Below are 19,039 nucleotides of genomic sequence, written 5' to 3'. Positions count from 1 at the left end.
TCGCCTGTCGTCCGCCAGCCATAGAACGTCTTCCTGCAGCCACCGCGGGCGGTGCCGGCGCGGTGGCACAGGTACCGGAGTTTCGCTTGAAGCAGCTTGCTGATTTCAACTGGACACGTCGTCGGAAATGCCACTACTCACGGGGAGGGCGGGGCTTCTTCTTCGCTCTTTCGTGAGTTCCCCTGGAACGACCCGGAACGGCATGTGGTACAGGTGCCGGTCTCCCAGCCGATGCCCGTGTCAGTTGATGTAGTCACGGGGTGAGCAGACTAAGACTCAGTTCCCTTCCCTCATGGCTCTCACTGAATCACGGAAGACGCAAATCGAACTCCATCGGTTCTTCTCAAAAGTTTTCCTAATCAGGTTTGCACTGCCGTCCACACTCATCATAGAACATAACTGTTCTGTGCTGCGTCGGACGCTCACTAACCCCAGGTTGATGAAACACGGATGGTCGCCCGTAAATGGTGTACTACTGGACAAGGTGTTGAAGCAGGTATTTGAGTTTGGCCCTCCCAGGTCCCTACTTTTTTCTCTTCTAGAACTTTTCTAGACTGTTTTGAAAGGTGTTTCTTAGTGGAACAATGGTGTCAGTTCTACTCGCCTACGCATTTGCGGCTGCAGTCGCTGCCGGAGAATGTTTCATTCGTGGTAAGCTGTACGGAAAGCAGTCCAACTCGAGGTCCGCTGATAAACTACCCGATATGTGTTACAGCCGAGCCTCTGCGGTAGGTCTTGTTCCCGAGTTCACACCCGCGCTGTTGTCCGGCTTCTGCTTTTCAGGCGCAGCCGCCGCAAACAAACCGTTACTGCCTGCTCTGGGGAAGGACGACGGATCATCGTACTCAGCTGAGCTAGCCTCTTTGCCGAACGACCTCTCCAGCACCTCGGCCGAGGTCACAGCAGCCGTCCAGGAATATACTAATGCCTTCACAGATTCTACTTTCGACGACGTACCCCGCGCGATAAGTAAAGCTGATGGCAGCATTGTGAACTGGCTCTTTGATAACGATTCCAATCGAGGAAAGGCAGAGGAGCCTCGGGACCGTCCTCGCCCCAGAACCGGGAAGCGCGTCCACGGCGCGAAGACTAGTAAGTTTGCTCGACGGGGCAAGAACAAGAACTCCAGGCTCACCACGATCAAGAAGTCCGCGCTGGAGGAAAAATTTGGTCGCGCGAGAAAAGTGTCTAGCGAAGGCAAAGAAGAGGGTACCCGTCAGACGAAGAAACTAGCGAAGAGACGAAAGGGTCGCGGAGCTGGGAAGGCAAAGGGGTCGAAGTTGTCAGGCACCGCTCTGCGGACTGAAAACGTTTCGGCCGCTTTCCCTAGTGAAGAGGAATATGACCCAGAGATCACCGGGACGTTCGCACCAACAGTGTCTAGTGAAGGCGATGTAGGAGATGTGTCAGACGTGGCGCATCTCGTCAGAAAAGCCATTCAAGGGGCCGCCCTGAATGCGGTTCTGATTCAGTTTTTTGTTGACAAAGCCCGACAACAAGAAGCCGATCCCGACGAGTTAGAGAAAATGATCGATACCTTGAACAACATGGCTGTCCAGTATACACGTTTCAATGCGGAGATGAAAGCCGCTGTCGAAAGGGCGAGTAGTAAGCCTCTTCTGCAGAAGACGCTTGTGGTGTACTGGTTGGAACACATCGTCGCGCAGCAGATGGTGATGTTCAAGGTCTTCGACCAAACAGGACAACTTCCGACGACGCCCCCGGAACAACCGGGTTCTCCGTATTCAAACTCCGGATCGCGAGAGGCTTTTCTTGCGTCATCTGAGGTAAGCTGCAGCAAACGCCTCCTAACCATCTAAGGAGATTGCAGAGTGCAGCTGACACAGTTTGTCAGGTCAAGACAGAGCAGAAGAGCCGGGAGCTGTGGCTATCTCGTTTTCAGAGTTTTAGCAACGTACTATTCCGCGCCACACTGCTATGCTTTCGCAGGTACCAGGCGAGTCCTCCCCAGAGGCTTCGTCGTAAGCATATATAAGGAGTCCAAGAGAAAAGCTATAAAAAAGTGTTTCTTGTCGAAATCCCGGAAGTACTCCCCTCGGGAAGCGTGGTTGCCGTCTCGGCTCAGGTGACGTATCGTGATTCTGCCAAGTTGGCAGGCGACGATTCCTTCATTTTTGTCATTTAAATGAACAGTCATCGGGCAGAAAAGAAGCTAAGCAGCTTCCTAGGGCCCTAATCAAAATGTGACCGCTCAAAATTCTGTACGGGGAGGAGCCGCAGTCGTGAAGGCGAGACCCTAAGAGTGGACCGGCCACTCCGGAAAGCGGACAGCTGCTGTAGGCTAGTCTTTATGTTTGCTGCCTGCCGCTACCTACCGTGGTCCCGGAGACACAGGAGCAACAAAAGGGTATTCTTGGAGTTCAGCGCCATCCACGAACGACACTCATCTAGGCAATTTCCGGTTAGCGCAGACCGGCCACACCATGTCTCGCACATACAAGGCGACGCTTTGCTTTGCAACCCCAGCTTATATGGGTAGCCGACTCCGGTTACGCTCCGAATATCCGGTACAGGGCCTCTCGAAGAACTGCGGTGCTTTCGGAACCGCGGTCGCCTTGGCCCGACCATTGAGTAGCATGAGTACGAGCCTCTGTTGCTAAGCTGATGAGGTGTCCCAGCAGGAGCAATAAAGTACACGCGCCATGGTTTGGAGTCCGTCGCCTGCCCGAGCGGTCTTCAGACCGTGGTGCCACGGTCGTGGATTTGGCTTATCTTACACCTGACTCACTTCGCTGGTGTGTCTCTTGCCTTGGCTTCTTGTCCCGAAACTGGGAGGTTCCCAACCCGCGACATTCCAAGGCAAAAACTTGCGGTTTTTCGAAACGGCTACCGGACCCGAGGAAGGAACGAGCACTACACGCAAGCACATCGGAATCTTGTTGCCACTGGCACTTCCGCACACGATAGTCACTGGTTTCCGCGCCCGGGCAGCTCCTCAACGTCACTGCACCTTCTCAGGTGAGAGAAGACTTTTGCTTTCTTCGACGAAAGCGGGCAACCCCTGTAGCCATTCGGGGCCATAGTGGCAGCACTGCTGAAAGCAGATTTGGAGCTCCTTCTCTCGACCCTCAGCGAAAGACTGGACCTTGCAAAAGCCCGTGGCCTGCTGCCGTGCTCATTGTCTAGCAGACGGGCATGCAAGAATGATCCTGCTTTCCATTTCCTTCCTCAGGAGAGGCCAAGCCTTCCTGGAACGTAGTCTTCGCGCTTCTGCAATTGTCACGGGATGACTGCTAATTCTAAGGTTCTTTCGGCGGCTGCCAGGGCCGCCATCATTGACGATGCTAGCCTCGCAGCCGTCTTTAAACTCCTGCGTGTCGAAGAGCTTTTGGAAGAGTGCTCTGAGGAGCCAACGCTTGCGGCTGGTGCCGCTTGCATTGCCGCCACCCTCGGTAGGTGTAAAAGTCCACTTCTCACACAGTGTCCAGTTCGGAGGCAGACCCCAAGAGACCACAGGTCAACAGCAATCGGCAAGAGCACGCCAGCCTCTCGTCTCCGTTTTTCGACTGGGGGGGACCGTGCGACAAAGCTGGTGTGTAACCGCCAGAGCAGACAAGTACACTGTTTGCAGCAAAGGGAAGTACAAGGGAGCTTCCGCCTGGGGGCCCGGACGCTGTCGCGCTGTGGCAGTGGCCGGGACACGTCAAGTGATCTCATAAGCAGAGGATAGTACAGACCTCTTTTACCAGGCTCTCTAGAGGATTTCAACAACAGTACAGTTGTGTGCTTCTGTATCATGGGAGCTCCAGCTAACAATCATCCGACACGGGGTGTTGTGGTCGTCTGACCCGGCCGTCACACGAGTGGCGTCAGACAAAACCCGCACAGCCACTGTGACTGTCCGTTGACAGCGCTCTGGCCGGTCGATGTGTTTTTTTTCTCGATCACACAGGCGAGCTGGAAGCTATGGAGGAGCGACTAAGCAGTTGTGGTTCGACAGCCCCTGCGGAGTTGAAAGTCTTTACAAAGGGCACCTGCCGGTTTCTACGGGCGCCAGAACATCGCTATTCCACTTGACTGTTGATACTGGGCGCGGCCGGTTCACCCACATGAAGGAGGCCATGCTCATCGCCACGACAACCCCTCCTCTTTCGACGCTAGCTCCGCTGCCACGCCCATGCGAACACGTTAAAGCACTGGCTGTCCACCCTCAGACATCAAGCACAACAACCTGAGCGAGTCGCTGCGTGCAAGATTAGAGGCTATTTCTAAGGCGCAGCGCCGGACCACTGGCGAACAGTGTCTGTACAAGAAGCGACACTTCTGCCACACCATTTCTGTCTGCCTACGAAGCGTGTGACTCAAGCCGTTTTTTTCTTCAGCCGTCACAGGTGTGGATCGGAATGCTTCGCGCTGTCTGGTGAGGACGTCCCGGAGCTAGCATGAAAGAGATTTTGACAGCGACCAAAGACCCGTTTGCTTTTGCTAGTATTTTGTCCGGGGATCTGAACGCACCTTCCTACGGCGGGGACTACGTCTTGGAAGGCGGTGTGTCACGACTGCGCTTCAGAGAAGACTCAAAGTTAGAGAGTTTGCTTCACTCAGGGACACCTGCGGGGCTGCTGAAGCGACTATTGGAGTTGTCTTATGAGCAGACTCAACAGTCAAAAAAAGTTCATCCAGTGGGCCGTTGATCGACAAGCCCCAGTGATGAGCAGGTGAGTGACTGTGTAGCCCTAAGCCACAAAGGGCGTGATGTGTCCATGTCCTGCAAAACTGATTACCGATCAATTTTGGCCGAGGCATGATGCCCTCACACAAGCTTGTCGACCAGGAAGTCAATAGAAAACTACAGGAATCTGCGTACCCTTGACTGTTTCACCCCAGCAGCTGCTCTGGGATAACGTAGCCGCACCTGAAGAGTCCGTTGACTCACGAGCGCGACCAGATGCCTCCTCCTTGTCATGAAGAGGACTGCGTTACCACCCTCAACCTTAAATTGCTGGGGTCAAGAGGTGCCCGGAGGGTTGGCCGGCGTGGGACACTACACGAGTCTTGCAGCGGCGAAATCCGTGCTGCGAGCTGTCCGACAGCTCGTCTGCTTGCAGTATACCCCTGCAACTAATGCATATGAACTGAGAGTTATGGTGTTGCTCTTGACAGGCTGCGACAGTTGCTCTTCACCCGGCTGATGCACGCTGTTGCCTGTCCGCTGAAAGGAGAAAGTGAAGCTGAAGGAAGAACGGCAGTTCATCTCACGGACGCTGCTAACTCTTATGAACTTATCCTGCAGCTCCTGACTGAAGGACTTCTGAGCTCTGGTTCGCCTCCACAATGTGCTGTCACCGAATTTCACGGCTTGCGAGGGGTGCACGTCTGGAGACACTTGGGGGATAAAGGGTATGCCGCCCTTCAGGCAGCTGCAAAAGCTGTTTGGGGATATCCGCGAGTCACAACGGAACCTCGTTGCAATCTCAGGAGATGTGAACGCCGCGCCATTTCCGCCCGCGGGTCTCTCAGTGTTTTCATCCATCGTCTGCAGACGTCTCCGTGTGGTGTTACTAGTATGACGAGGAAAGGCTGGAGATTTGCTTGCAGAGGTGCTTGGATGCAGCAACGCTGAGAGCTCTGATGTGCGTCAAGGTTTCTCGAGAGTAAGTGAACAGCCTGGTTTCGGCCCTGTGACGAACGCAGCACGGTATACCGTGTTCTGTCTTCCTCTGACAGAGATTCTCCAACACGGATGAATGTTGTGTTTCCTGCCTTCTGTCAGCTTGAGGCTGCCTCGATTGTCGTTAGAGCCTTCTCTGGACTCAGCGTGCCCTGTGGTAGAGCACAGTGATTCCCAGAGCACCCTCTTGCAAAACTTGGTGATTTATGCCCGTCTTTTTTTTTTGTTGCCAGCCTTCTTGAAAGCCCCCTTAGGAGTGAATTTGACGGTCTTGAGAATAAGCACCAAGAGCGCGGAGGGTACCCACTTGGGCTTCCCTGTGAGGAACTTCCTTACGCGCGGGAACACCCGAGGAATCTCGATGCCGTCCGCCCTGACCGAGAGGCGTCCTAGCGCCGTGCGGAGGTGTTTAGCGGTTACCCGCGAATAGGGGCGTGCGACATACGTTTTTCAGTTAGCTGGCCCGTCTCAGGCGTACAATTTCGAGCGTCCCGGAAAGGTCCGGTCATCGATCAAAGTTCCACAACATTTCTTGACAGGGGAAACAGCACGAATCAGAATCGGCACTGCTGCATATGTAATCCTGTGTTCGCACGCAGTCCTACACCGGAACCGTACACGGCGCAGGAGAGCATCATTTGCACCCGGTTGCATGGGCTGGTGCCAGAATTCAACGACTCCGCTGACGCCACCCGCTTTTGTACAAGCCCTGTTATCACAGCCTTCGTGAAATCGCGGGGTTTTCGAGATACAGTCGAAGGGTTTATTTCGGTGAACGACAGAGAAGAGGAGCGAGGCCTCTGTATCTGATGCTGGCTCCCTCCCCTGAAAACAGACATATTCAGGCCATCAAGGGAATTCTTTTGTATGATGTCTTCGCTCCGGGTGCAGCTGTATATTCTCACGCCGGCCCCCCAGCCGCCCCGGGACTTCGATACCACCCGGAGAAGCGTTGTGCAGCCAGTTTCAAAGATCATCTTTTCAGCTTGAAGCGATTGCCGGTCACACCGAGGTGTGCGCCTGCTCTAGCAACTTGCGAGAATTGCAACGTAGACCGTCTGGCGACCTCCCTACGGCATCTGTGCGACGTACTCGCACGGGACATGCACGGGTGCATGCAAAGGTAGGTCCCGATCACTTGCGACCACTTGAACGGAGACACGACAGACAGACCCGGTTTCGACGCCCACGAAATTCTTTCCCTTCCTGGAGGAGAAAAAGGGCTCTCTATTTCTGGTGCTCGAACTCGACGCACGTGGCCCAAGCCTTCTTTTTTTGCCGCCGTTCTTCGGGAGTTCGTATGATCTCCCCGTGCAGCTCGACTGCGGAGCTGAGGCCATCAGTGTTGACTTTGACGGTGAAGTACGTCTGCGGAGCAGCCTTGGTCGAAGCTACTTTCTGTTCCTCTTGCTTTTTGGTGAAGGGGACTGTCCCTAGGCTGAAAAAAAGTGCGGGGGTCCTCATAGTGCTGCATCGCGCTGTAGTTGTGTTTCTCTGCTACCGTGTGACGCCATTGTGACTAATCTGCAGGACTAGTACATCGTCAAATGCCTCCCAACTGCAGCTCTTCGGCCGGGGCACGCTCCCGCACGCATTGCCCGGGGTACAAAGCCTATCATCCTTTCTGGCTCTTCTCGCGCTCCAGCTGGACTGCGGGTGTTTTTACTGCAGCTCTTTGGAAGGATCTAGCGTTTGCATAGGACGCTCAGCTTTTCTACGTTTTTGGTTGCCTTCACGCGCGCCTGTCACCATTAGATCAGTTCAGCTTGCGGCAGGGCAGTTCTCTCCTGGGGAGCAGCAGACGTACAACTCGGGCCTTTTTTGGCCGTGTGCGCAGTACGCCTGCGGAGCCCAGAACGTCTCCATTTCTCTTCCGCGATGACCCGGTCATTCGGTCCAGTCGTTTTCCGCTCTGCTACGCACGCTGATAGTTATGCATCGGTCAGTTTCTTCGCGGGGACGCTATGCATCCAAGAGTAGGCTCTTGCAACTGTCCCCTCAACCCTAAGGGGAAAGGTGGAGGGAGACGGGCGGATCGCCCAGGTGAGCGGGGAGTACGCCGCGTGTCCCGTCAGCTGGCGTCAATCGTTGCCGCGGTGGCTCTGCCATGCGTCCTACACGTTCTGCACCAAGCGGCTGGAGACCCGTGCTCAGCTGCGAGTAGCACAGTTTGCGCCAATGGAAGCTGCTACTCGAACAACGGGCTGGATGTTTGTGTGTGCGAACTGCCTTGGACGGGTGTTGCTTGTGACCAAGCAATGTCGTTGTGTACGAAAGATTGCGGGGTAAAAACAGATTCGGGTCTAGATTGTCAAACAGCGCTTTGCGGACTGGGTAAGTGCACGGACAGCAACGTCCCGCCGTATTATTCGTGCGAATGCGGAGATTTCTATTCTGGGGTTAACTGTGAGATCCAGAGCAACCCGTGCAGCAGTGCCAGTAGCAATCCCTGTGCTCATGGTACATGTTCCTTTGCGCCTGGCAAGAACAGTGGAACTGTAACATGTGTCTGTGAGGCCGGCTGGGTGGTTCCTCAGGGTGCCACGGGACAGCTCGTCAAGTGGGGAAACAGCGAGGTTCATATGGGCCCAGCATGCACCGAGCAGGAGCACCGTGGAGTGGCAAGGCTTGCCGTCACACTTTCTAGTGGAGAGATGATCATCTGGTGGATAATTTTCGCAATTAGTCTTATCGTGCTTGTCTGGTGCTGCTATACTGTGTGTGCGGAAACTTGCTCTAAGTATATGAAGGCTTTCAGTAAAATGCGTGCAGCGGGGGCAGTAGCTCGATGATAGTCAACGTGAAAGGTGGACGTAGGAAAACAGGCAGGTCGGTCGAGGGTAGACCCAAAGGGATTGATAGATTGGAATCGGGCGGGTCATCCTGTTTAGTGGGTCAGATGAAGAGAGATGAGGGCAAAACCGGTAGCGTGTGCGCACCGATGGCCTGAACAGGACGGAGAATCTGCCATCCGGACTAGTTCGCCAAGGTGTTCTCTGCTGCCACTCTACCGGCATTGATGGGAGTATGTTTTGATTTGGGCCCGCATTGGCACAATCTCCGCGACTGTTTCTGCTGGGAATCTTGTGCTAATGTCACAAGGTCTGAACTGGCAACGCCAGTGCTTCATCTAGCAGCCGGGGCCAGTTGTCTCTTGCCGGCGCAGCGTATCGACCCCGCATGGTGGCAGGTTCTCTTCGTGTGATTGGGAGGTCTGTCAAATGAAGTTTTTCAAGAAGCATTCACCCTTCATGATCGACAGCCGCTCACTTTTAGGCTGCAACTTTTACATTGCGTAAGCACGACGCCGACTGCCAGCTCCGTTTCCGAGTGGTAGAACCATACTGTTTGTTGAGAGATTTTCAGCAGCAGGCGTCACCAGTGAGCGAGTGCAGCTGCCGTCATTTCAGAAGCAGCAGCGTCTGTGGTTGTGATGTCGTTCGAAACTGCTACTACTAACATGACAGTATCCGTTTTGGTTAGCCGCCTCCGTCCATCCTTGCTGCGTCACGATTCTCGCTTGTCGATGACTATGGCGGCCGGTGTTGCCGACGCCGGACATGGCCAAGGTGTATAACGCCGGCCCACTTATCGGTGGGGGGAGCAGAGGTTACATTAGTTTCTACACTAGGGGCGCGTCGCCCGAGCCTCACAAGGGACTTTTCTTCGAATTTCGGCTCACTGGCGTGTCAATCTCTTCGGCACATCGGACGGTTGAATCAATGGCGGTGAAGTGATTCTGTCACTCTGCTGTCGACCTTCCCTCAGCTCCGCGTAGCCGTGCTGCTGAATGCGTGACGCACGTCCGAGCTGTAGATGGACATGTCAGGAGTGTGTGTAGCTGAGAAAAACAGGTCTTTCACTAAGATCACTGAGGCTAGGCATCCAGCTGGGACAGGCTGGTCTTCTGCTGGTCTCTTCTGGGTACCCCGCTGAGATCAGTTTCTTTCGTGAGGGTACGAAAGAGGTGAAACTACCATGGCATTCCGAAACTACAGCGCGAACAATGCCGTGAGCTGCCCTGTGTTGCCACCTACGTGACGGCTAGGGGAGCAAGTGCTGGCACGCGACTGCGAAGTAAAATCCTAATCCCGGGGTCATAGCTGTTTGTCGGTCTGGTGTACTGCTTCGGCAGCGGCACAGTTCTTTCCTTCTTTCTGTCCTGTAGAGGTAGGTCAACTGGGGATGATTTTTGTCTTTGTCCCGGGCCTTTTTCTCGATGGGCAGTGCCAAAACAAGCTTCGCCACGGTTCAACTCAGATGCATGTACGAAAGACGATCACGACCGTACTGCGTACCTGGCAGTTGTACGTTAAGCGTCGGAAAAAAAGGGAACAAGTCCTTGAATAACAGCTTCTTTGCAAGCTTACCCTGAGCAGAGGAGAGCACGTGGCAATACTGTGTGTCACATAGCTCGGATGAGATGCTCCCTCCCATCCCTCACCGAAAAGTGCAGCAGGCGTGAACGCGCCAGACACATTTGAAGACAGTGAAACAATGAAACCGGGCGTGCTTTCTTACGCATCATTCGGCATTGAGTTCAGACCGGCTCGTTGAAGAAATCTTCTGTCCTCCCAGGTAAGGAGATCTTGCAGTGGTACCCGTCGATTTTCAGTCGGTACGCGGAGTTACCTGCACGAGTTCTAGCGTGCGCGCTTCGCTCGGCAGGCTTCTTTATCCTCAGAGTGCCGCAGCCTGCTACTTCTTCGTAGCGGCCCATTCTTATCAGCGTGGTCTTGCTCCTGTGACGACTCTTCTTCCTCTTCCTCCTGCTCGTTCTCTGGTATGTCAGTGTTCTCTTTTCCCGAACCGAGATCACGACCTCTGAGGTGTTCCGACAGCCATGCCTCCGCTTTCGCGAACGTATCCGAGACGTTTCCATGCTGCCCCAAGGAAAATCTCTTCCGAATGCATCGCCCGCGGAAAGGAGGTGGAGTTGACACGACGAAGCTAGCCGATTTCACATTCCAACGAATACGACCTCTGGGGCCTCCTCGGATCCGTAAGAAGTCTGGGGGGCATTTCTCCATACCGACCTCTCCCCCACATTCCGATGCCGTGAACCCGGATCGCTCGTCGATCGGTTTCGCTGCCGGATTCTCCTGTTCCTCCAGGTGGCATTGCTCCTTGTTCGCAAGTGTGCGGTTGTCTTTTCTTTTTTCCTTTTGTAGCATCTCGCGCTGCTCCCTTTGCTGCTTGAGAAAAAAGGCTTCTACGAGAGCCTCGGCTTCCCGACTAATGTCGCTTGCCTCTGAAACTTGTGTGTGCGTGGACTGACTCCGGTTGTCAGGCGTAGGACATTGGGGAGAGTCCGACCCATTTGCAGAGTAGGACGGCAACCCGGCGAAGTCTTCCTGGCTTTTTGCTAGCCCTCGTGGAGTAACTTTCTTACCGGTAGTCTGTCGAGGGCTTCTCTCCCCCGCGCTATTTTCAGGAGACAAGAGGCGGGCACTCGCTCCCCCAGCTAAGTTTTTCTCGTTCTCCACCGCATCCGGTCCTAGTGGTGCGCCGGCCACCTGAGGAGAGTCAGGCTCTGAAGGCGGCTTTTTCATCTTCTTGTCTACAGTCCCGAGGGGTGGAGGAGAGCTAGACCGCTTTTCGGAAGAGCGTATACCCTGCTTCTTCTTCTCCGACACTTCTTTCGGAAAAGGATGGCTTGGACTTCGTGTTGAGGGCAACAAGACAAAGTTATCACTTCCTTGGAGTGTATCTGCGAGGACGCCGCCTTGACTTAGGCACGCCGAGACTTGCAGCTCCACGGCTTTACCAGGCGGCTCAGCCTCGCCTCGTGTTGCTGGTGCAGAAACGCCTTGTGGGCTTACAAGGAGAGATCGCGTGTGTGGTCTGTCTACTTCGCGAGTGGAACAGCTTTCTGAATGGTTTTCAGCGTTGGCATTGGTCGAGTTTGTTTCCTCATCGCTGTTTCCTCGAAGTCCGTCCCTCTCCCATCCTTCCTGCTGTCCCTGTCCCGTCATACTCGAGTCCCCCGTCAATCGTGGCTTGTCTAGAGTGGGTGACAAGCACTGCATATGAGCGCGTTTGGCATTTTCTTCTGTCGGCCCCGTTCTCTTCGTGTCCAGGCCATTTGGCCGGCGTGCCCACAAATGGCACTGCTCCTGATCCTGTAGTGAGGGCGCGTCACAACTGACAGCAGCCCGTAGCGTACCCTGGTCGTCTGTAGATACTTTCAAAGATGGCTCGCGCACCTCGGCTGGCGAGGCGTTGTCTTCTGTGCGCTGGCGTGCATGGGTGTGGTCCGTTTTGCCTTGCCGGACCGGATGTACCGGCCGCTCCTCCCGCTCGTTTGCCCGTGGTTCTGTGCTTTCCTCGCTTGTCAGCAGCACTCTGATTTCACATGAAGGTGGTGCATCTTTATTTCTTGGCAACGTGCGGATGCTGCCACAAGTCTCTCTTCGCTTTCTGTGTAGCGGAGTCGAGAAAGATTGTACGACGGAAGGTGCTAACGATCGCTCCGCATTGTGTATCACGTTCACTGTTGGGGAAATTCCTTGTGTCGAAGGTGTTTCTGAAGGCGCCGCTAAGATGGGTCCAGGACTTGGCACTTCTTTCTGCTGCTCTTGGCTCTCTTGACTCGCCCTACTGGAAGATGCATCTTCTTCCGGTGTTGCAACGGTGGTCCCCCCCGGGGATACTGTGCTTGCCACCGTTGTTGGGAAGCCTCTTCTTGTTCTCTCTGCTTCCCTTCTCTCCGTTCTTCGCTCCTTTTTACTTTTTTTCATGTCAGCTGATAGGGTCCTCCTGCGCTTCTGGCTGCCTTTGTTGTGTTCGTTTCCTGTTGTCGGGTGGGTACCCTCAGAACACAGAGAAAGCGATTCATGATTTGCGGTGTCACTTTTCCGCTCTCCGACCTCGTCAGCTCGGGCTGAAATGAAGCTTGCACCCAAACAGGGTGTCATCCTTTTCAATGTGTTCCCAGCTATGTGGTCGTCTTTTCCTTCCTCTATCAAAACCTTCACAGCCGTTTCGTCGGAAGATCTATTCGGATCTTCTTCTAGCTCTTCTGGGACAGAAGGTGTTGAAGCGCCACTCTCGGCGTTGTTGGTCTCACTGTCCTTATGTGTGGCACCTTCCTTGACTGTAGACTGTGTAAACGGACTGCAAGTCCGCCGAGACTTTCCGCTTCCGGCAGTACGAGGCTTGACTTTCCTTCTCACTTTCCCTTCTGCTCTTCGCTCCACTCTTGGAGTATCCACTTTGGTCATGTCAACAGCACCGGGCCGATTGCTTTCCTCTTGGTCAGCAGCAGCTGTCGCATGCGTACTAGTGATACTATCCGCTGTACTGGCCATTAGTTTCCCGTTCGTCCCTTCCTTCTCATGACCACATTCCTGCCCCCCATCCTCTGAGGCTACTTCTAGGTTTGGCGAGATATTTGTAGCCTCGGTTGTCTCTGTTAGACGCTTTTCTCGCTCTTCCATGTTCACCGCCTCATCGCTCTCCCGGCAGTCCAATGCATTGCCTGTGTCGGGCTCATGCGCCAAGCTCCTTGCACTGGTTTCTTCCTTGTCATTCACAACATCAACGTCCCCGGCGCCCTGCAATTTCTTGCTATCCCGCCCCGCGTTTTCGTCACTTCTCCCGTGTGTACCACCATCCAATTGCTTTTCCCTGTCACCTCGCTCTCCAGCTAACTTTTCGGACCAGCTAATTTTGCTAGCCGACTCACGTGCCTCATCCTCGGCACCGGGAAGTTTCTGCCTTTCGGTACTTTCGGTGAATTGCCTAACATCCCCCGTACCGCAAGGCTTCCGTACCTGTTGCTCTTTTTCCAGGGAGCCCCTGCCCTTCACGCTTCTTGGCAGCCTCGTAGGCAGCTTCTCTGTAGTTTCCTTAACTGCATCGCGGGTCAGTGGAGTGTCGATGGTATGTGCGTCATCTTGCGCCTCTCCGAGACAAAGCTGCTCCGTGATCGATAGTTTGGCCGGCTCAAGACCTTCGTGCGACGTCGATTGGTTCCCGGAGCCGAGCTGCTCGCCTTCCCCAGCTGTCAGTCTTTCTGGATGGAGACTGTGGTAGAGCCTGTCCGACCCCGCAGACGACTCTGCTGGAACTTCATGAGCTCTCAGCTGTGGCGGATGGGCGGGCTGCGCACCTGGGTGTCCCACGGAGTAGAAGTAAGTCCTGGCCTCATACCTATTTTCTTCTGGTTCCACAACTCCCCCACTCCCGCACTGCGGCAATGCAATCCCAGTCGGCTGGATAGTGGCTGTATTGCGTGAACTGGGAGAAGGGCTCGGGTTTTGCGGAACCGGTGGTTGCTCAAGACAGTTCGACGGCGATTGCCGTTCGCTTAAGGGAAACATTCCAGTCTTTTTCTCAGACTCCTGATGCGGTCCCTGAGTGGAGGCCGCAGTCGAGCCAAGGCCTTTCTGAGGGACTCCATGGAGGGCGTAGCTTTCTAGATCATTTTTGCCTACCTCCTCACCCGCTACGGAACTTGCTGGAAGCCTCAAGAGTACCGCAGGCGTAGAGGAGACACCCTGGGGATTACTCCTCCCATGCTCCATTTCTTCTATCCTACTGGGCACTCGGGAACACACTCCGCAAGACGGAAGGCTGGATGTCCCCCCCTTTTCATTGTCTTCTAGAGATCCAGCAGAGCTCTTGTAGACACTCTGACAAATCTGTTGCTCGATCTTCTCGCTTACTGCCTCGTCTAATTCGCCTTGAACTCTTTCGGAGATTGCAGCTGTCTCTGCCTGCGCTTCGCTGAGTTCGCCCTGAGGAGAGGGCTCGCTGTGAATAACTTTGTTTCTGCGGGTTTCCTGGCTATCTCGCGTTGCGTGCGACCAAGAGTTTTCTTCAGGATCTGCCTGCTCGCTTCGGCAGACTGGGACTACAACGTGCATTGCTTCTACCCGTACCAGCTCCCGGCCGTTTTCAGGGATCCGATATTGTTTCACTTCCTCTGGACGTTGGCCACCGTCTTCTGTTGACGTGTCAGTACGGAGGACGCCGACAGTAAAGACTGGAGCGGGTTCCGTTCCCGAAGGTGGAAGGGTGTGGGTAACCTGCCTTTCTGCCGAGACCGTTCCGACCCATGTGGGGTGCGGACCGACACTCCTGTCTTGTTCGGGTTTCTCTGCTTGCCTCTGCGCGGGTTCCTTTCCGTCCGCGTTCTCCTGTTCCGAGGTTTCCTGGGTGGGACTCTGGAGCGAGGCGCTAAGCTGTTGTGAAGTGCTGGGTCGCTGTGGCAGCAGTTCCGTAGACGTGGGTTCGATCTCTTTAGGGACCCCCCGATGTATCCCTCTCGGCAGAGCATGCCCGGGAGATGTGGTGTCTGTTGAAAACAGCTGCGCGTGTGCCGGCTGCGCTTGTATGGCGGGCTGTCCCGGTATCGACCGCACTCTCTCTGGACCCCTGGGGATCAGGTGTTCGGGCTCTTCATCTGTGAAGTGACGTTGTGCATCGGCATCTGCAGGGGCGCTCGTCGCCTCGCCAAATGCTGCCTCAGCATGTTTTTTCTCCTGGGCGGAGGGCGCTGAACGGCATGACGCGGTGAAGGGAGGCTGCACAGTCGTTAAGCCAGTACAGGGAGGTGCCACGACTTCCCGAGAAGATTGGCTCGAGGGCGAAATGCCTGGGGCTTGCGACGCAGGACTGGCTTGGGGGGTTGTGGAGGGCAGGAGGGAATTGGAAGGGACTCCTGGCCCTTGGTTGCAGGTTTTCTCAGGGTGCGGAGAAAGACTAGGTGCCAGGCTCCGAGACGGGTCCAAAGTAGGTGATGGCCCCGGCTCTAGTACCTCGGCGGGATATTTCGTAGGGGGGTCAGGAACAGCACCAGTCGTGGAAGTCGCCGTGTTCGGAGTTCTCGCCGGTCCAGCACCTGGTGTTGTTCTTTGTTCGTTCTTTTTCTGATAGCTTACCGCTTTCCCCCGTTCTCCGCCCTGGACTGCTCGAGGGCCGCGGTGTCCTGCCTGAGTTTGTCTCTGCCCGGTCGAGCGCGGTAAGCGTGCCATCGGCGCAGGCATTAGAAATTGCGGATGCGCAGTGTTAGGCCAAGCAAACGGGGCCCTCCACATTTGTGGTAGTTGTTGTACTAAGGGAGTTTGAAGAGAAACCTGGCTAGGCCCAGCGCCGGACTCTGAGGTGCCCGCTAACGGATTAAGTGGCGGCAAGTATTTTGCCGTGTCCAGCTGCGACTGTTGATGCCCATATAGGTGCTGCAGCTGTAACCAGTTATGGTGATACACAGACTGCTGTAGGTGCTGCGGGAGCATTGCCAATCGCGGCTGTTTTTCTTTCTGCCCGAATGGCATATTCTCCCCAGGCTGATGATGCCCGAGTTGGACAGACGGTGACATCTGCTGAGGCCAGAACGAGATGTGTTGCGACCCTGGGAGTGGGCCTGGGACAGTCGGATCCTTCTGACAGCCAACTGTCTGGGCTCCGCACGGCGATTTTGGCTGTGCAGCTGCTCCTTGCTGCGCTCCAATAGCTTCTTGATACTGAAGCCACGGGGGAACTGTCCGTTGTTTTTGCCCGGTTAGAGCATCGCTAGACACGGAAGACCCTGTCTCTCCGGTTTCAGCGCGACCGGCTGACTCTTTTCTCAGCTGTGGGTGGCACACTGGACTGCTTGGTGGGAACCAATGACGCAGACACGGGTCTACGTAACCTTGTGGAACCTGTGGACTTGTAGTCCCTTGTTCCGCTACCCATCTCGCTTGGCTCGCTGCACGAAGTTGCTGGGAAAAGACCTGGGGTTGCAAGAGCAGGGGATGTGTCCATAACGCTGTTCGAGGATCTATTCCCGGAGGCCACGCGGCTCTTGTTGGAAGGCTACCTTGCACGACCCCAGGCCAGCTCGGTGTCTCCACGTACCTATTCGATGCACCGCTTGGTGATACCGGCCAACCTTGCCTTGCCCGTGTGCGGCAATCTATAGGGACAGTATTCCAGAGCAGAGGAGTAGAGGGACTCACAGTGCTTGTGGGTGCCGCCTGAAAGGTGTTTGGTCCGGCACACGGGGGGAGCTCTGGCCTAGGCGTGGGCTGCTGAGGACTTGCTGCGACAGGTGTACCCGGAGTCGTTCCCCCTGCGTTCTGCTCCTGCAAGTGCACCCCTAGAAAGGATGAATTCCGGACCCCCCGAACGTGCTGTTGTTGCAGCAGACGCGGCGACAGCGGGTGGTGAGGAGAGAATTCGGCCAGGTGCCAGGGTTGATGTTGCTGCCCATACTGTCTCAGCATCGGCGCGTCTTCGACGGATCTTTCGGCACGCGACAAGGGGTTCTGGGGGGCCTGCGCTCGCCGGGGAGAGACATGTGGAGCTGAGGGAGCACTGTTGGCATCTCGCGCCTCTCGAGGGGAAGAATGCGGCTGCCGTGGAGAGAGGACAGTCGCGTCACCAACCTCTGCTGCCTGAGTGTCGCTGACTTCGCAACTCTGGTTGACTATGACTGGCCGAGCAGCGGACTCATCCCGCGAAGGCACTTGGAATTCAGCGGAGCCGCTTAGATTATGCTTCCCCTTTGCTGAGTTTGGCCTTTCCTTCATGGAACTATTTCTCACTTCCAGCTGTGTCTCCGCTGGTAGTGTCTCATCGCTGGGACGCATGCTGCAGCGTGCGCCGAAGCTTTCTCTGCGGGCCCTCGACCCAGCATCGTGGCTACCCAATGAACCCGACCGATGAACCGCTCCCCCTTCGTCAGCCTCACAACTGCTTGCGGGGGGTTGCAGTGGTTGCCGTAGCGTTGATTTGTCCGTGATCGTTGGTACAGGCACTCCTGGCAGGATGCCACCAGTGTCGGACTGCGGCGGTCCGCCTTTATTTGGATGTGGTGCGTGCTTTTCTCGTCCTTGAGAATGGGCAACTCCTGTATTTCTGAGCGGGAAAGTAGACTGTCGTACCTGCTGTTTTAGAGAGAGGTTGCTGTGCTCAGACGCACGATGGCTGTCTGCAACGTGCGCCTTCGTGCAGTCTCCACTCAGACTTTCTGCTGACTTCCAGAGGACTAACCTTCCCTCGTACGTTTTTGAAGATGCTGCCTGAGTACGGGGCGGCGCGCTTGGATTCTCCTGCTCTCGCCATCCAGGTACGCAGGACCCACATACCCCCGCCTGCGGGAGTACTCTCTCTTGGCCTGTGCCGGGACAGTTGCGGCAGTCGGACACGGCCACGCCGGTGACCGCTTCCGGTCGTGCGCTTTCTTCAGGTAGGGGCCTCTTCGTGGCTGCCTTCCGCGGGAGCGCTATTCTCCCGAATCGCACTTCGCGCAGAGCGCTTCTGAGCATCTCTCGGCGGGACAGTGACGCGCTTAGAGCAGTGACTACTGAGCGCACGCCATCACACGCACACAACAGAGCCAAACAGAGTGAACCCAGCTATCCTTTGCCTGCATGTACGTTGGCTAGGAGGCATGAGCATGTATCCTGGCTGGCCTGCCGGGTGGCTGCTAGAGGAACCAACAACAAGGGCGAGTGACTTTCTTTGACGCTCCAACGCTTACTAGGCTCGAGAGATCTAGCAATTTGGGGGGATCCTACAGCATACGACTGCCAACCTGGTCATGTGGCGGCCTTCTCGACGTGCGGGCAGTTAGCAGATCACTGACTCAGGCACTGTTGTGCACTTTGTCTTGATCAAGCGGGAGCAGCGGCCTACACGACTCAAGAGTGTTTCTTCAGCTGCCCCAAGCTTTCTGACTTTGGGAAGCTACCCTTAGAGCCAGGATGAAGACTCGCTAAATCATATCACACCCTGCTGCTTCGGTGCAGGTTCGTAGGGATCGTGTGCGATGGCCCGGTCCGCGGTTCGAATGGGGCCAGAAGAACGCTTTTCTTTTCGTCGCTTTTTCTGATCTAGCCACCGTGGACAAAAAGCATGCGAGCAGTGCTAAACTGCGGTACAGGCTGCCTTGGAAACGACTGAAGCCCGGAGAAGGAAGCCTGTACGGAGTTTCGCCTTAGTGTCCCCACTTGGTGGAGTTACACCTGCTTTCTTGTACTGCCCCGCGGTGAGTTCGAACTCCCTGCCAACACCGCAGGCAGACCGCCAAATTCCAGTTAAGACCTTACGGATCCTATATGTCTTGACGGCTTTCCTAAGAGGTGCAGCACATCCGCTCAGGTCGTCGAAGTCCGGGGCATACACGTGCCCCTTCCTCAGACGGCAAACGACTCCAATCTCTGCTATCCAGCCACGGCTGTTTTTTGGAGGCCTGTAATTCTCCGCTCTCAAGGTGAGTCCACAGTTTCGTCGGCAAGCCGCGGAAAGGCCCATTCGGAAACTGAGTGAAGCGGACGGCCGCACCCGGGACAGCGTGGCAGCCCGGCTTCCCGGCCGTCTACGCTTGCCGTGCACTTTCGCCACTGTAGATGCTTCTCGGAAACAAGCACGGCAGGGACGTAGTTGGCGAATAAGCTTTTCCGTTTCTGGTAGGTC

The 19,039-nt window shown here is 55.5% G+C and overlaps 3 protein-coding genes across 3 annotated transcripts; 2 read left to right on the top strand and 1 right to left on the bottom strand.

Moving 5' to 3' along the window:
• The first annotated feature begins 294 nt into the window (after positions 1-294).
• CSUI_005563 (uncharacterized protein) lies at positions 295-2,209 on the top strand. Its single transcript, XM_068065735.1, has 3 exons — positions 295-651; positions 784-1,787; positions 1,951-2,209. The coding sequence occupies exons 1-3, from the start codon at positions 585-587 to the stop codon at positions 1,984-1,986; spliced, it is 1,107 nt and encodes a 368-aa protein (XP_067922296.1). The 5' UTR covers positions 295-584; the 3' UTR covers positions 1,987-2,209.
• Positions 2,210-6,153: 3,944 nt separating this feature from the next.
• Positions 6,154-6,662, bottom strand: CSUI_005562 (uncharacterized protein). The gene has a single exon (XM_068065734.1). It carries the CDS (start codon positions 6,607-6,609, stop codon positions 6,187-6,189), a length of 423 nt encoding a protein of 140 aa, XP_067922295.1. The 5' UTR covers positions 6,610-6,662; the 3' UTR covers positions 6,154-6,186.
• Positions 6,663-6,812: 150 nt separating this feature from the next.
• On the top strand, positions 6,813-17,536 carry CSUI_005561 (uncharacterized protein). The gene is made up of 2 exons (XM_068065733.1): positions 6,813-10,210; positions 10,425-17,536. Exon 1 carries the CDS (start codon positions 7,597-7,599, stop codon positions 8,422-8,424), a length of 828 nt encoding a protein of 275 aa, XP_067922294.1. The 5' UTR covers positions 6,813-7,596; the 3' UTR covers positions 8,425-10,210; positions 10,425-17,536.
• Positions 17,537-19,039: the final 1,503 nt, after the last annotated feature.

Source organism: Cystoisospora suis (assembly GCF_002600585.1).
Source record: "Cystoisospora suis strain Wien I chromosome Unknown contig_2677, whole genome shotgun sequence".
NCBI classification, from domain to species: Eukaryota; Apicomplexa; class Conoidasida; order Eucoccidiorida; family Sarcocystidae; genus Cystoisospora; species Cystoisospora suis.
The sequence above is the reverse complement of the archived record's forward strand: the minus strand, read 5'-3'. Positions and strand labels throughout refer to the sequence as shown.

What these genes read in the sequence shown, in the direction of transcription:
- CSUI_005562 (XM_068065734.1), bottom strand. Translation starts at nt 6,609, where the DNA reads ATGATCTTTGAAACTGGCTGCACAACGCTTCTCCGGGTGGTATCGAAG.
- CSUI_005561 (XM_068065733.1), top strand. Translation starts at nt 7,597, where the DNA reads ATGCATCCAAGAGTAGGCTCTTGCAACTGTCCCCTCAACCCTAAGGGG.
- CSUI_005563 (XM_068065735.1), top strand. Translation starts at nt 585, where the DNA reads ATGGTGTCAGTTCTACTCGCCTACGCATTTGCGGCTGCAGTCGCTGCC. An exon ending in CGGAGAATGTTTCATTCGTG is followed by an intron (nt 652 to 783) that starts GTAAGCTGTACG and finishes TCTGCTTTTCAG; the next exon opens with GCGCAGCCGCCGCAAACAAA. An exon ending in CTTTTCTTGCGTCATCTGAG is followed by an intron (nt 1,788 to 1,950) that starts GTAAGCTGCAGC and finishes ATGCTTTCGCAG; the next exon opens with GTACCAGGCGAGTCCTCCCC.